This window comes from Simochromis diagramma, unplaced genomic scaffold, assembly GCF_900408965.1.
Source record: "Simochromis diagramma unplaced genomic scaffold, fSimDia1.1 OVJJ01000438.1, whole genome shotgun sequence".
In the NCBI taxonomy this organism is placed as follows: domain Eukaryota; kingdom Metazoa; phylum Chordata; class Actinopteri; order Cichliformes; family Cichlidae; genus Simochromis; species Simochromis diagramma.
The window spans coordinates 1,396,129-1,410,616 of record NW_024387263.1 but is presented as its reverse complement, the minus strand read 5'-3'; the positions used below and the strand labels follow the sequence as shown (position 1 = coordinate 1,410,616).

General features: G+C 42.7%; 1 protein-coding gene across 4 annotated transcripts in view; it reads left to right on the top strand.

Moving 5' to 3' along the window:
* Window positions 1-7,317, top strand: part of LOC120715359 (poly(rC)-binding protein 4-like) — a 109,467-nt gene extending 102,150 nt beyond the window's left edge. For all 4 annotated transcript variants that reach the window (XM_040002298.1, XM_040002299.1, XM_040002297.1 and 1 more), the window contains one exon: window positions 3,929-7,317. In XM_040002298.1, coding sequence (XP_039858232.1) covers window positions 3,929-4,370 — 442 coding nt within the window. In that variant the 3' untranslated portion in view covers window positions 4,371-7,317. The remainder of the gene's footprint in view (window positions 1-3,928) is intronic.
* Window positions 7,318-14,488: the final 7,171 nt, after the last annotated feature.

The following is a 14,488-nucleotide window of genomic DNA, read 5'->3' as shown; positions in this document are numbered from 1 at the left end:
CATATCCTCCAAGGTTCCTTAGATATGAAATGGATTCTTTAAAAAAACCAAAGTAGTTAAACTGACAGATATTGTGGAACGTCCCATAAACTAAAAGACAGTACACATCAACTCAAAAGGAGTCCAAACCGCAAAAGAAGCGCGTATTCTCGGAAAAGTGCACCTGCGGATCACTTATGTGCACCCCTGTCTATACAGATAGCCGGCTGCATCCCAGAAACATCAGCCAGGGTTTGCTGGAAAATGTCAGACTGTGTGAATCCAGCAATATAGATATATATATATATCTATATATACACTGTATTTTCCGCACTATAAGGCGCACTTAAAATCCTTTAATTTTCTCAAAAATCGACAGTGTGCCTTATAATCCGGTGTGCCTTATGTATGAACTCTGGTTGTACTTACTGACCTTGAAACCGATTTTATGTGCTACACGGCGCTCAGAAATCTGTCAAAAATGTTTTAGTACGACTTTGGTAAGCTACGAAGCCGCACCGCTTGATGGATTGTTGGAGCATTACAGAGTTAAAAACTGTCTAAATTCTTTCATCTTTAATAAAATGATCAGCGTTGCTGCTTTACCAGGTGTAACAATGAAGTTTAACATCCAGGCATCCATGAAAACAGGATTTATTACATTTAACAGAGTTAGAAGTTAGCAGGAAGTTAGCTCGCTAGTTTCCACCTAAACATGATATAGCATGTTCTGACTGAGAGATTTCTGAAACATTAAAACGTACAGCTCTGCTATCACTTCCAACATAAATGAAGACTAAACAGCAGCGACGTTTGTAGGGTTACTGAAGTTGGGCTAGCTGCTATATGATGATGTGCTACGTGGTGGCTAGCTAACAGCTATGTTAGCATAATATAAACACAGTAAAGCTGGAGGATGAACGCTAACTTTTTTCCACTCGATAAAAGTTAACGTGAGGGTTCCCGATGGTTAGGGACAAATGCAGTCACATGGCAGGATGCTGTAAACGGACCAAACTTCAGTCAGGAGAACAACTGAGATTATTCATCCACAATACCAGGTTAGTCATAAATATACTGCAACAACATGGGAATAGAGCAGCTGTGAGAGAATTCAACATTAATGAGTCAATGGTACGGAAGTAGAGGAAGCAAGAAGAATGAGCTGAGTAAAGTTTGACTTATCTGACTGTTTTGTTTCGCTTAATGTGCCTTATGGTCCGAAAAATACGGTATATAGATATGTGAGGGTATCGGGTACGATCAGAGCTCTGCAGTAAAAAGATGTGACAGGGGTGCATCTGTCAAATGATCTACCCTCCGATTGTTTCACTTACACAGTAGTGAAGTCACATTGAAACAATGCTTCCTGCACAGCTTGATATTGAGTCTCTGTAACGGACACGGTCACTGCCTGAGTGTGATCAACTTTAAGCTTTTTATAACGCTGTCAGGTTCTAATCTGGCCCACCCCATGAGCAACAACCTTTACAGATTGAACTTGTAATTGTACAATATCTGTCGATGTAACCACTTCTGCAGTGAAATATGTGTAAACATGAATCAGTTTCATATGTGGGCGACGTTAGAGAATATGAAATCACTGCTTTGTTCTGCCTCCTGTGAGGCCTAGCACTACTTTTTAGGTTTCCACTGCATGACTACACTTCAAGGAAATCCAGATACAAGCCTGTGTTTAAATAACAGAGACACAACAACACACAGAATGGAAAATCCATCCAAGTAAATACAAAGACAGAATGTGTCCGTGAGCACAGACCGATTGTTTACGCCATGAGACCCGGCTGTCTTTTTTGTGGCTCGTCTTGCCGAAGTGAACAAGATGCCAAAGACAGTCTGAACTCCTGCAGCTGAATCTGCAGTACAAGAGGAGCTAATGTAATGTAACGGGTGTCCGCCTATTAAAAACAGCTGGAGCGTCCTAAAGCGGCAGAGGAGGCCTCTGCGTGTTAAGCAGCTGAAAGTTGTCTCACATCAAGCAAGAACAGGAAACTACAGCCGCTGCTCTCCTGAGGACGCTCAGTGTTGTTAAACGAGGAAGTGATGATGCAACTCGGAGGCAAACATGTTCCTGTTAAACTTTTCTGAATGGAGTTCAAAATGAGCAGTTCTCAGTTTAACATCGACATGTTGCCTTAACTGTAGTGTTTAAATGGGGGGCATCACCTATTGATGGAGCTGTGCATTGAAGGAAGTCTTTCAGAGGATAAGGTCTCAGTGACCTGGGAGTTTTCTTCCCGGTGACATGAACCACTGCTGACTTTCAAACAGGGAGTGTAACATAAGCCTTCAAAAGCAAACTCTTCACAGCATTCTTCGTTTAATGGTACCCGATTCCACTTCATTACTTCGTTTAGTCGTTTAACTGAAAGCGTCACCCATACCCCTTCAAGAAACTTTAGAGCAGGGGTCTCAAACTCAAATCCTCGAGGGCCGGTGTCCTGCAACTTTTCCATGTGCCCCTGGTGCAGTACACCTGAATACAATTAGCATGCTGAAGTGGTAACCCCTAACCCTACTCAAGTAAATGTAAGTTCGTAAGTGTTTGAAAAATGTACTCCTAAAAGTACTTTTATTGCACCGTGTTCATTCACTCATGAGCTGCTGTAACATGAATCAAATGGCTGAACTGCCACCTCAGCATGCAGTCAAGTTCTATAGAGTCTTTCTAATGACCTACTAATTGTATTCAGGTGTGTTGCAACAGGGACACATGGAAGAGTTGCAGGACACCGGCCCTCGAGGACTGGAGTTTGAGACCCCTGCTTTAGAGTGAGCAGACGTTTTGGCCTTTGTTGGTGTTCCTGTGCACTCGGGAATGTTTAACAGTACGTTTCTAATGCCGGGAACGCTCCAGCTTCATGTTTGACCTGCTGTCTGATAGTTTCATGAACTTAAACACATTTACATTGTGTGTGTGAATGAGTGGATGACTGGGTGTGTAAAGCGCTTTGGGGTTCCTAGGGGGGGACTAGTAAAAGCGCTATACAAATACAGGCCATTTACCATTTACATTTAATAACCAGTGAAATAATTGTGTTAAAAGCAGAAAAGCTACAATTTGAATCACATTTAGAGTCTCAGCTGTGCAAATACATGCGATAACATTCAAACACAAAGACAGGAACAGTTGCCGTGCAGCGTTGCCCCAAGGCAACTACAAGAAAAACTCGAGTATTCAACATGCGAGGAAATAAAAACCTTTAAAAATACTGACACACACACACACACACACACACACACACACACACACACTTATTTACAGTTCATGTCATTTTAAATAAGATTTTGTAAGCTAGTATATTTTGGAGTGAAAGTCCTGCCTTTGAATGATGCTTGTTAGTGATTCAAACAGCTGATTGGATTATGTTTTCAGCTGGTTGCACTGATTTAGGAAATATGAAGAGGATGCGGGGCTGCGTGCCCGCCCACCTCTCACTGTTTTATGGTGATTGATGCTAAAATGTGCAGAACATTTCTTTTAGTTAAAACATGAGGTGAGAAGCTCCCACAGAGATGAGCACAGACCCGCACAAAGGATTTCTTTCCTGTTTTTGAAGCAGCGTCCTCTCTGACGGAGCGTCCATGCTAATTTTTCTGATGGTTTTGTTCCCTCCTCCCTAAGCCCCCTCCCAAGCCATCACCCCAACTTATACAGCACACCCCCCATCTGTACAGCGAACTCCCCTACAATAATCTGTTGCAACCTCCAGCCAAACACGCCCGTCTTATGATTTGAGTTTTGTCAGATTTCCGTTGGTTCATTTTTACAGATCCTGTTTGGTTTTTTTTTCTTTTCCGTTTTTACTCTGATTTTTTTTAACATGTCTTTTATTTAACCCTCTAACCCTTCTCCATCCAAAATTCCCTCTCCTTGACCCCCTCCCCTCCTCCACCCTCCTTCCCTCCCCTCCACCTCCCCCTCCAGTTTAGAGACCGCCAAATCCACCGCCCAGTCCTCCTCCATGCCGTCTCCCGTTGATCTGACCATGAGCTTCACCCAGCCCTCCCCCCCTGTCTCCGCCTCGTCCTCCTCCTCCTCCCCCCTGGCAGCGATGGGCGCCGCACTGCCCCACGCTCCAATCCTGGGCGCTCCCTACGCCTTCCCCCTCTCCAGCCTCCTGGGAGTGAAATCCATCCCCTACCTGGCACTCTCCACCCCTCCCGCCTCAGCAGCGGCAGCAGCGGCGGCGGCCGCAGCGGCCATCGGGGCTCCAGTGCTACCAGCCTCAATGCAGACGGCAGCGGCGACAGCAGCCGTTCCGGTTCAAGCTCACGCGGCGGCGGCCCTGGCGTCCTACACAGCCAAGATCTCGTCCTCAACCAATGGAATGAAGAAGCCGGAGAGACAGAAGTTTGCGCCGTACTAAACAAAGAGGTAGCTCCTGGCCGGGTTTAGACGTTAAGGGCCGTTTTTGGTTTTTCTTTTAGCACATTACTCATTGACTTGTTTTCCTCTCCACCTCTTCCTCTTCTTCTTCTTCTTTTTTTTCTGACTGCCTAAAAGAATCAAAGTGGGATCGTTGGAACATGAATGATGTTGAATCATCCATGGAAGGCGTGCACGGCAGCAAACAAGCTTTTCTCTTTGGCTGCGGGGTTAGTGACGTCAAAAGTTTAAAGCTTGCAGTTCAGCTAACCGTGACTCTGCGCTGTGGTCATAACCAAACCCTAAACCAGGGGCACAGCAGGTTCGTGTCTTGGACAAGTTTTTGTTCCATCACGTCTTCACATTGCGAGCAGTTCAAAGTGTTTAGTCGGTGCCGGGTCTTTTATTTTGGACCCAGCTCTTTACCGGCTGTCCTGTGTCCGACTTCCTGCCCTCCTCATATGCTTTCTGCAGCTTGATGTGGCTTCTGTCAAGAAATAAAAAGACCTGGTGCTATTCTGAGTGATGTGGAGCAGAGACCTGCTTCTCGGACACTTGTGAAACACTCCACGGTGGATTTACTGGGATTGCAATCATTGTCCTGAGTGACCGCAAGTAGCTCTGGTTGCTACCCTGGTATTGGAACATTGTGCAACCAGGTTGGGTGTATTCCCAGGATAAACCGATTTGACAAAGTCTTGGAAATCAAGGGGAAAAATAACAATTTTAACACAAGTTTCCTCAAACAGTGTTTCTGGGTTAAAATCATTCTGCTGTTTGTGTGGATCAGCAGCTATAGACCAAATAAACAGACCAGTGTAAAGTTAGCTGCATAACTAAAAACCACGACTGAGGGTCTTATTTACTGTCATGAAAGGATCGGGAGGACGACGGTCTCTCAGCAGATTTCGCCCAGTTTCCCCAAAGCACTGACGACTTGCATGTCAGACAGCATGTTTGTGCAATTAGACCAAAACCCACTGCCAAACATGATGTATGTGTAAGTTTGCAACCAGTGTCATGCTACCAAGGTGACAATGCACCAACAAGATCACGTTTACAAATATAACTGAGCACTATTGCAAAGGCTAACTCAACTACACCTCGAGCTAATAGGAAAAATCCCCAAAACAGAGCTGCGCGCTCTCTGTAAATTCAAAAGTTTCTTATTGAATCATAAACGCTGAATAATTAACTCAGAACCTGCTGAGGGACTCTGACAGACTGCAGCGGCTCCAGTCACGGCTTTCAGAAATCAAATAAAGGAGGATTTCTGATTTTCATGCAGATATCCGTCTCAACTCCACAGAGTGGGAAATAAATTAAAGAAAAACAAATACAGGATGACGAATAACACTCTTCACCTTGCTTCTTTAACCTTTTTATATACCCAACAGCTTTTTCTTTCTTTGAGTAGCACTTTTAAAAACAAAGTTTCAGAACCTTTGAACACCTCAAAGCGAGGCATGTAGGACCAGAATGAAAAACACCAAAAGCAAAATAGGACAATCCTGTACAGCAGCTCTCTAAGGCTGATGGCTCACCACGTACAAACGACTCAGGGTCAATGGCTCCTCAATACTTCACCTGTCACTCAAACACAGACACAGCTGGAAAAAGTTCAGGAAAATAATTTTGCTATACAGTCAGACAAACCTATGGATGCTTTAATGTCTCTGTCCCAGCCCGGATCCCGGACAAGCCCCCAAACGTTAGTTTTCCCAGTGGATGGAGGAGAGTTGTTATTTTAATAGAAAACCAAGCAAAGATGAGAGAACAGTGCAAACTTTAAATTCATCCACTAATTGTTTGTGGGCACCACTGCAGAAGCAGAACTTTTACTTCAGATACTTTGGATGTGATAATACTTTATGGATTTTGAAAGCGAGACTCTTACTTGGCTCGTCGTTATTCCACATCCGACCACATAAAAACAGCTTTAAGGATGTTCCAGTCTGCTCCTTGATGTGGAAGTGTTCTTCTTGTTGTTAAATAATTTGAGACATTAACAGAAATTCATCTATTTGTCTGATTTTTAAAATTAAAAGTCAGGATCAGCAGGTCTGAGTCATCATTTTCCAACAATCCCACTTCTAAAAGTCCACCCCGACTTTATTTTTCCTCGTGTCTTTTTGCAGCTCGGCCCTTTTCCGAGTTCAGAGGGTTGGTGGGTGTTTGCAGCCGCTGATATTTAAGGTCATTTGGGCCACAAAGCCTGTAAAAGCCATAGAGACTATTCTGCTTTCCCCTCCTAGTCTGTGTCCTGCTCTTTTTGTCCCCTGCTCTTCGTCCTATTGTATACTCGCATATTTATTAACTATTGTGGAATATTCCCTCAGAGTTTATAATCACTGGTCACTAACACTGAGCTGAAAACTCTGCTTTTGTATACGATGATGTCGACTTGTAAATGACTATTTTGCGTTTGCTTCCTGTCTGGTTTTTCCTTCAGTATTTGTTGTGTAGTTTTTTTTAAAGACATACAACAGATTTAAAAGGGTTCTTTTTTTGTTTTTTTGCATATGTTCTCTTTCAAAATGTGTTGTTTAAATTATTTTTTAACTTATTGAGAGGAGTATTACAGTTTTAGAAGAGTTCATTTCCCAACATGGCTGCAGGTAAAGACTGTAAAACTGTATTTTAGTTTCTGTATGTTCTGTATGTAGAGTGAACAAAACTGATTATTTTCTTTTTGGGGGATAAAAAAATATCACTGTACCATTATTGCTAATAACCAGGTGTTTTGTTAGAAGAGTAGTGTTTTCACTTGTGAGCTCCAACTGGCCATTTTATGTCTCTCTCTCTCTCTCTCTCACACACACACACACACACACACACACACACACACACTTTCTAACTGGGATATCTGTTTATAAATGTCTGCCCTGCTTCTCACCTTTCAGCATCCACAGAACTAGAATAAAAGAACTGTTTTTTAAAATGGGAAATCTTTGAACGTGTACAGTGAGGAGCTTTGGAAAAGCCAGTTTCTGATAGCCACACGTTTGAAGTCATTACTGGGTGAGTACCACAGATCGATAACCCTGGCAGCTCTAAGCAGATATATCGGGGACACGCTCTGATAAGGAGGCCAAAATCCAGCTCGGCACCAGGAGTCGATCCATCCGTCAGAAAGTACCGAGTCAACATTTTGTCACATGCAGTTGAGTTTTAAGTTTGCTTTTGCTCATCTCCTGTTCCTGTGGTGGATGCTCATATAAAACATGACCAGAGTCTCTAATGATGAGCTCAGTGTGAGTACAAGTGTATCTAATCCCTGTGGGCCAAAAGCTCAGGCTCAGAGTGCTCTGAACACTCTTGGCTCTCTGTGATGTCATTTAGAGTCGATGTCCCTAATGTAGTCATTTCACAGTAACTGCCTGTGAGCCAATTAGAAGAAAGATGGCTTGAAGGTAGTCAACAGAGCAGCGTTTTTATTCTTGGACTCTGCCAGAATAGCTTTGCATGATTCAAAGTTCAAAATAATCCTGGTTTACTTCATACTTGGTGCATCACCCAGGGCTGGACTGGGACAAAAAATTATAGGAAAAGCCATAAAGCCTTTGAATGATCTTCAACAATCTTTGGTTGTAAGATTTAGATAATTATTTAATAAAAGTGAGACGTTTTTAAATGAGAATAAGAAAGAAAAGTATTTCTTTGTGCCCCCCTCTCCCTGTTAATGCCCTACCTGCCCCCCTGGCAAAACTTTGCTAGACCCGCCCCTGCACAGTCAGCTACGTAAAAAAGGATCCTGGTGTTATTTGTCTCTCAGAAACAGTTCATAACTTCCCTTCAACTCATTCATGTCACCTAAAAGGTAAACCTGTTTCTCCATCACAGCTCAGCTGATGATTCAGTAAGGACATCTCCTGGTCTCATCTTCATGTTTCCCTCTCACCACATATCCAAACCGATATCATGACCAGCAGGTTTACAGCTGTGGCTCCAGCAAACATCAGCTGATACTAGAAATTAATATTAAATAAATTCTAACAACAGTTGATCAAGCTTAAACGTGCTGCTGTTGTTTAACGCGACCTCCGCTGGTTTCCTCTTTCTGGCGCAAAGTGACAGATAAACAAGAGAGAAAAGCCGATCAGCTGATCATTGATCAGTTTCATGATTGAAGTAGCAACAGGAGAGGGAGGGGGGAGAATGAGAGAAGAAGAGGCAGCTGTGCAGCGTAACAACAGAATAACTCCAGCTTTGTTTCTTTTTCCATTCTAGCTGAAGTTTGGGACAAACTGTGTCCCTTTTCACCTCAATACGAAACGCGTAATATTTTCTCTGAATACGAGACGATTTCGTTTTTTACGGGACGGTTGGCAACTATTTTATTCATAAGGTTAGTTAGAGAACTTTACTATCAGTAACATCATAGCACCCGCCCAGCCCAGAAACTCCGTCATGCTAGCTAGCACGCAGTACGAGTTATTGTAACTGACAGTAAAAAGTCAGCACAACGAAAATAAACTCCACCTAAACTTGGTTTATATCTGACCCAGATACACTGCAGGTCATAACTTCTTACCTGAAGTTCAGTTCACCTGACACTCGGACCGGCGGCCGCCTCAGGTCTCTGCTTCTCCTGCCTCCCCTTTCCCTCATCCACCTGCTGGCCTCTGTGGAAGCTCCACCATAGCCACCACCAAACAACTGAGTTATTTTTACACATTGACCAGCATCTGGCCAATCCACCACCAGTCCAGCTATGGCATCACCTCATCTCATCAACTGTCTGTGTTAGCTCCTCTCCCATTGGTTGCCCCTCTGAAACAGAATGTGTGAACAGATCATGTAAGGACACACCCCTGTATGACATCACAGGCAGTCTGCAGCCGAGCTGTGGGCTCTCAGAGATTACTGTCCATACACTGACCTCATGATCGTGTTTGAATGAACGCCCGCCTCTGGAACAGAAGTATATGAGAGAGAAATTAGAATTTTTACCAAATCTGAATTCTGAATCTGGATCCAGAAGTTGGAACAGATTCCTTCATGTGTTACTGCGTTACCTCTGAGAACAGCTTCCTGTTGTAACCAAAACACCATCAGAGCCGAGTCAGAGTAAAGATGCTACGCTGGCTGTGAGGTTCTCTACAACGAGCAGGCGTGTTATAGACAAACTTGTGATTAAAGCAGAAGTCAGTCATTAGTTTTACTCTGATGATCAACTACAAAGTCTGCAGACGCGTTTCCAGGAAGCTAATCAGTACCGATGACCAAAAATATTGAAGTGTAAGGTCATCCATCCACAAACATTTAGATGATCAGAGGCTGTTTATCAGAGATGGACGTAGCCACCTAAAGCATGAAGCTGAACGTTTTCACCAAGTCGGTGTTTTGAAACCGGATAGTTTAACATCGGTCTGGACACCAGTTTACAAAATGAACATCATGTGTTAAATCCCATTTCAGATTAATGTTCAGGCCATCGAGTCATTGGGGAAGTCTGAAGTCACGACAGTATGAGAGCAGTCGCCCCCTGCTGGACATTATACGGTGCATCTTTTATGCTAGTCTGTGGCAGCGGCTGACGAGATCTGTTAGAAATGTGTGAGTGTGCTTTTTGTAGTTCTGTAGCAGAGCTTGTGCAATTTTTAAAGAGTTTATTTGATTTTAATTTATTTTGTTCAGATTAAACTGACGCCCAGAGTGTCAGAGACTAATGCTGCATGTTTGACTGGCCTCACTAACACGCACACAAACATGTAAATACACACAAATATGACCAAGAAATTAGTGTAACACACACAGGCCTCGGTCTTTGCACTGGCAGTGTGAACTCAAAGCAATACTAAACAGAGCCGTACGAGTAGCTACACATTGCAGAGCAACAGCAGCGGCTAATCTGGGTGTGTGTACTTTCCAGCTGTAACAAATACATCAACGTTCAACTCGATGGGGTGTCGACGCTTCCCTGTTCCTTCTGTTTGTTTCTAAAAAGACTGATGACGATGATGATGTGGTATATTTAACAAGCTCACTTATTTTTATAAATAATGTTGATGAACTGAACTGTGGACACCCGTCTCCTCACATTCGTCCTCTCGACACCACTTTTTTCTTTAACTTTCGTCGTCCTTGCTTTTCATCGTCCACGTGTCCTTCATCCATTTGCATGAGTCTGACTTGAATTGATGTCTATGCAAACTCATCTCTGTGCGGTTCAGCGCTGAACCCTGCGTGGGTTCACGCGGACGCCGTGCTGGTAACGTGCAGCTGAAGTGAAAGGGCTACAGCAGACTACGGCTCTGACTGGCAACGCACCCGCCCTGAAGAGTAACTGACAGACTCTGGTACTCTGAATGATGTCTGGAGCAAGATTATTATCGTTAACGAAAACTACCGAAATAACGAAAACTAGAAGTGAAAAAACATTTTCGTTAACGGAAATAAAAATAAAAACAAAAAAAGGAAAACTAACTAAAACTGTAATGAGTGTTCACAAAACTAACTAAAATTAACTGAATTTATAGCAAAAAATGTGTTTAGTTTTCATTGATGTGTGCGTGTCATACAATAGTCAAGGGTGAAGATGAAGTTTAGTTCCCAGTTTTTTTTCTTGCTGTGTCTCATTATGCCAGCAGGTGGCAGTACGTTAGTCGAGTCGTCTGTGTTGCTGCTCCGTCCTCGCGCAGAATCATGTCAGGAAAAGTCAGGAGAAAGCGCCAGAGTCCAATTTGGGATTACTTTGAATATGACTGTGTTTTGCTTAAAGCAAGTGTCTTGTAGTGGAAAGAGACAAATTATGAGGGACATTTCTAAAGGGAAAAAAATCCCACAAACCTTAAAGTGCACTTGAAAAGCTCACACAAGAAGGCTAACCTAGCTTACCTTACTCAAGCCTCATCCCCAGAAACAGAAGCTAACCCCAGGCAAGGCAGCGTGATGCATCCCGAGACAACAGGACGGGGACATCTACATAACTGTGTGAGTCAATTGCCTTCAAAAAGTTTATCAATTCACTTGAACCAAAATTACGAACACCCGGTGCTGCAAGAGCTAATAGTCTCATTGGGGCCAAGATATACATTTTATAGTTGCCTGGTATCAATGGTTGTTCATCTGCCTTTATTTATTTATTTATTTAAAGAACCCATAGGTGGGAATGTGAGTTGTCTGTCTCTGCGTGTTAGCCCTGCGACAGACAGGCGACCTGTGCAGGGTGCAGGTAGCTGGAATAGCAACATACCCAAGGATAAGCAGAAGAGAATGACTGATATGATGAAACTGGGATTTTGTTACACTTAATTATTGCAAACACAACTAAAACTACAACTGAAACTAATCAAAACTAAACTCAAACTAAGGATTTTCAAAAAAAATAAAAACTAAACTACCAAACAATTGGTAAAAACTAATTAAAACTGATATAAAATTGAAAATCTGAAGTCAAAACTAAATAAAAATAAAAACTAATGAAAATTGCAAAACTATTAAAACCCTGGTCTGGAGGGGTTCTTTACATTTGGGGCACCAAGTAGAAGTAGACGAGGGTTTTGCAGGGAAAAACAGGAAATATTCCTCAGTGCACCGTAAACAAGGCGGAATCAAAAAGTTCTGAGAACATGAAACTCGTGAACCGCCCTCAATTTGAATTTGGCTGATCTTTTCTTTAAGATCATCTTGTCGGGGCTGTGCAGGCAGCTGCAGACCTCAAACTTCAGCTTCACTTTGAAACTGGAGTGAATTTCATGTCGAGGATCATCGCCTAGCTCTGAGCGAGCAGTTTCAGGTGAAACCAGGAGGATGATTTTTCCCTTTAGTTCCCTTCAGAATTCACTCTGAATTAGTTCCCCAGAGTGAGACCATCCACGCAGGCGTCTGCTGGAGAGAGAACACAAACAGGCGCTCTGCGGCCATTTTGGCTTTCGCTCACCGCCTGGACCACTCACCAAATTCGTCTTGTTCCAACACGTGTGAGGAGATCCAGCAGAGACCTGGTGAAAGCCGACAGAGAAGATGACTCGCCCAATCGAAATCATGTAGCACTTTTCATTTTCACGGACCTGTTCTCAGAACTTTCTGATCACCACACTGAAAGTGTAGCGAGTCCCCGTCATAGTTAGCCTGTAATATCTCCTGCATGCTTGTTTACTCCACTGGTTTTGACATTTTTAATAATTTAGGTCAGTCATTTTGGATCCCTTGAAAAATCCCTTGAAGAATTCACTGATATGAGCACATGCAGAGTCCCTGTCTGTGTCCAAGTCTGCTTTAAAGTAAGAATTTTAACCACTTTCATTAAAAAAATGCACAAACTTTTATTTTTATTTTTAATTGTATCCTCATATTTCCTCATCAACTTAAAAAAAACAGATGGAACCAAAAATTATTCAATTTGCATGAATATGAATCAGCTTTTGGCCCATAACAAAAATATATATATAAAAAAACTCTCCAGACATCATTTTAAGGCACATTAAAAGAGAATAATTTGTGCCAGATTAATTTTTCCTTTAACAAAAAACTCATTTTTGCAGTTATAATTAGAAACAAAATGTTTTGGAAGAACATCAGGAGCAGACGTGTTGAGTCCTGGAGTCTTAAACACAAAGATCAGAATCCACAGCAGCTCCTTAAATTCACTTTTGCAAAAAAAGATTTATTTTAAGGAACACCGACGCAGATTTTAGCCGAGCATCCATCCTTTGAGGGAGACTTAATTCCACCTCTGCTCTGAAGTGAACATTAACAACACATTCTTTATCAAAACACATTTTTCACTCTTATTAAAATTCAAAGTCTGTGACGTTTTTCCGGAGAGAAAAATCACCTCGTCAGGTCTCCTGGGAAACAAAACAGAGTCAAGTTATTGCTCTTCGGGGTGAATGTGTTGGACACTCAGACCGTGGAGGCGGACGTTCCTGCGACGTGCTCCGAGACTTTGTCCAACACGGAGATGAAGCTCGCTTCATAAAAACGCTCTCGTTGGAGGCTGTACGACAAACACACACACGGCGACACGCTCGCTCGCCCTGAACCCACGGCTGAACGGTTGTGAATATTGTATTGCACTCGAACATGAAAAATCCATTATGACAACATATTCTTCCATCTTTTTGGTTTTCATTTCTGCTTCCTGTAAAGACAGGATGTTTTGCTCTTTGTATATCAGCCTGATGTGTTTGTGACTGTTTTCTTTCCATTCATGCCATGTTCTAATAAATTAAACCCACACTGAAGATGAAACTGTCGACTGCTTTCTGCTTTAAAACTGATGATTCTCTGTGCGTGACGTTAGTTTTAGAGTGCACACCTGCAAGGCAGACGCGTACACAGTGCATTTATGCACATCTGCAGGTGTGTAATTATCTAAAAAGCAGTCACAGATGAGTATCAGAATATAAACTGCACAGTGAGGTTGACCTCTGATTTTCACCTTCAAGGCAACTCCTCGTTCCAGCAAACATCTGATGAAGCTGCATCGAGTCTGAGGAGGGAAAAAAACCTTCACACAAAAACAAATATGAAGACAAAACTTCAGTGAACCTTCAACATGAAAGACGCCGTCTGCCGACACTGCGGGCTAATGTTGGATGATTGTATGCGATGGGTAAATGGACTCATTCTTACATGTACACAACATGCCACATTCACCCAGTCACACCCATTCACACAACCAAGTTTCTTAGTGCTTCCTAACTACCATTCACACTCATGGACACATCGGAGAGCAATTTAGGGTTAGTATGTTGCCCAAGGATACTTGGCATGCAAACTGGAGGAACCAGGGATCGAACCACGAACCTTGCGATCAGTAGATGACCTGCTCTACCTCCTACAGCCACCCTGGGCAGGTGGGCACAGATCCCACCTCGAAATTCATCTTAAGTCCTAAAAGAATCCACATACGGACAAAATGATGTTTTCACAGTCAACGGAGTTAGGCTAAGATGAAGACGTAAATGCTGCATTTGGGTTTAAATATCTTTGTGTTTCACATCCTGAAAGAGTAGAGCTGTGAAAGAAAACAGGACTAGCCGTTCATGTCCACAAATGACTGCACAATAAGTCATTCATCAGTGCAAAGCTCAGATTTACAGGGAATCACTGACTTACATCAGTTTACTGCTGCGTCATATGAACTACATGGCTGATGTACAGTACTGT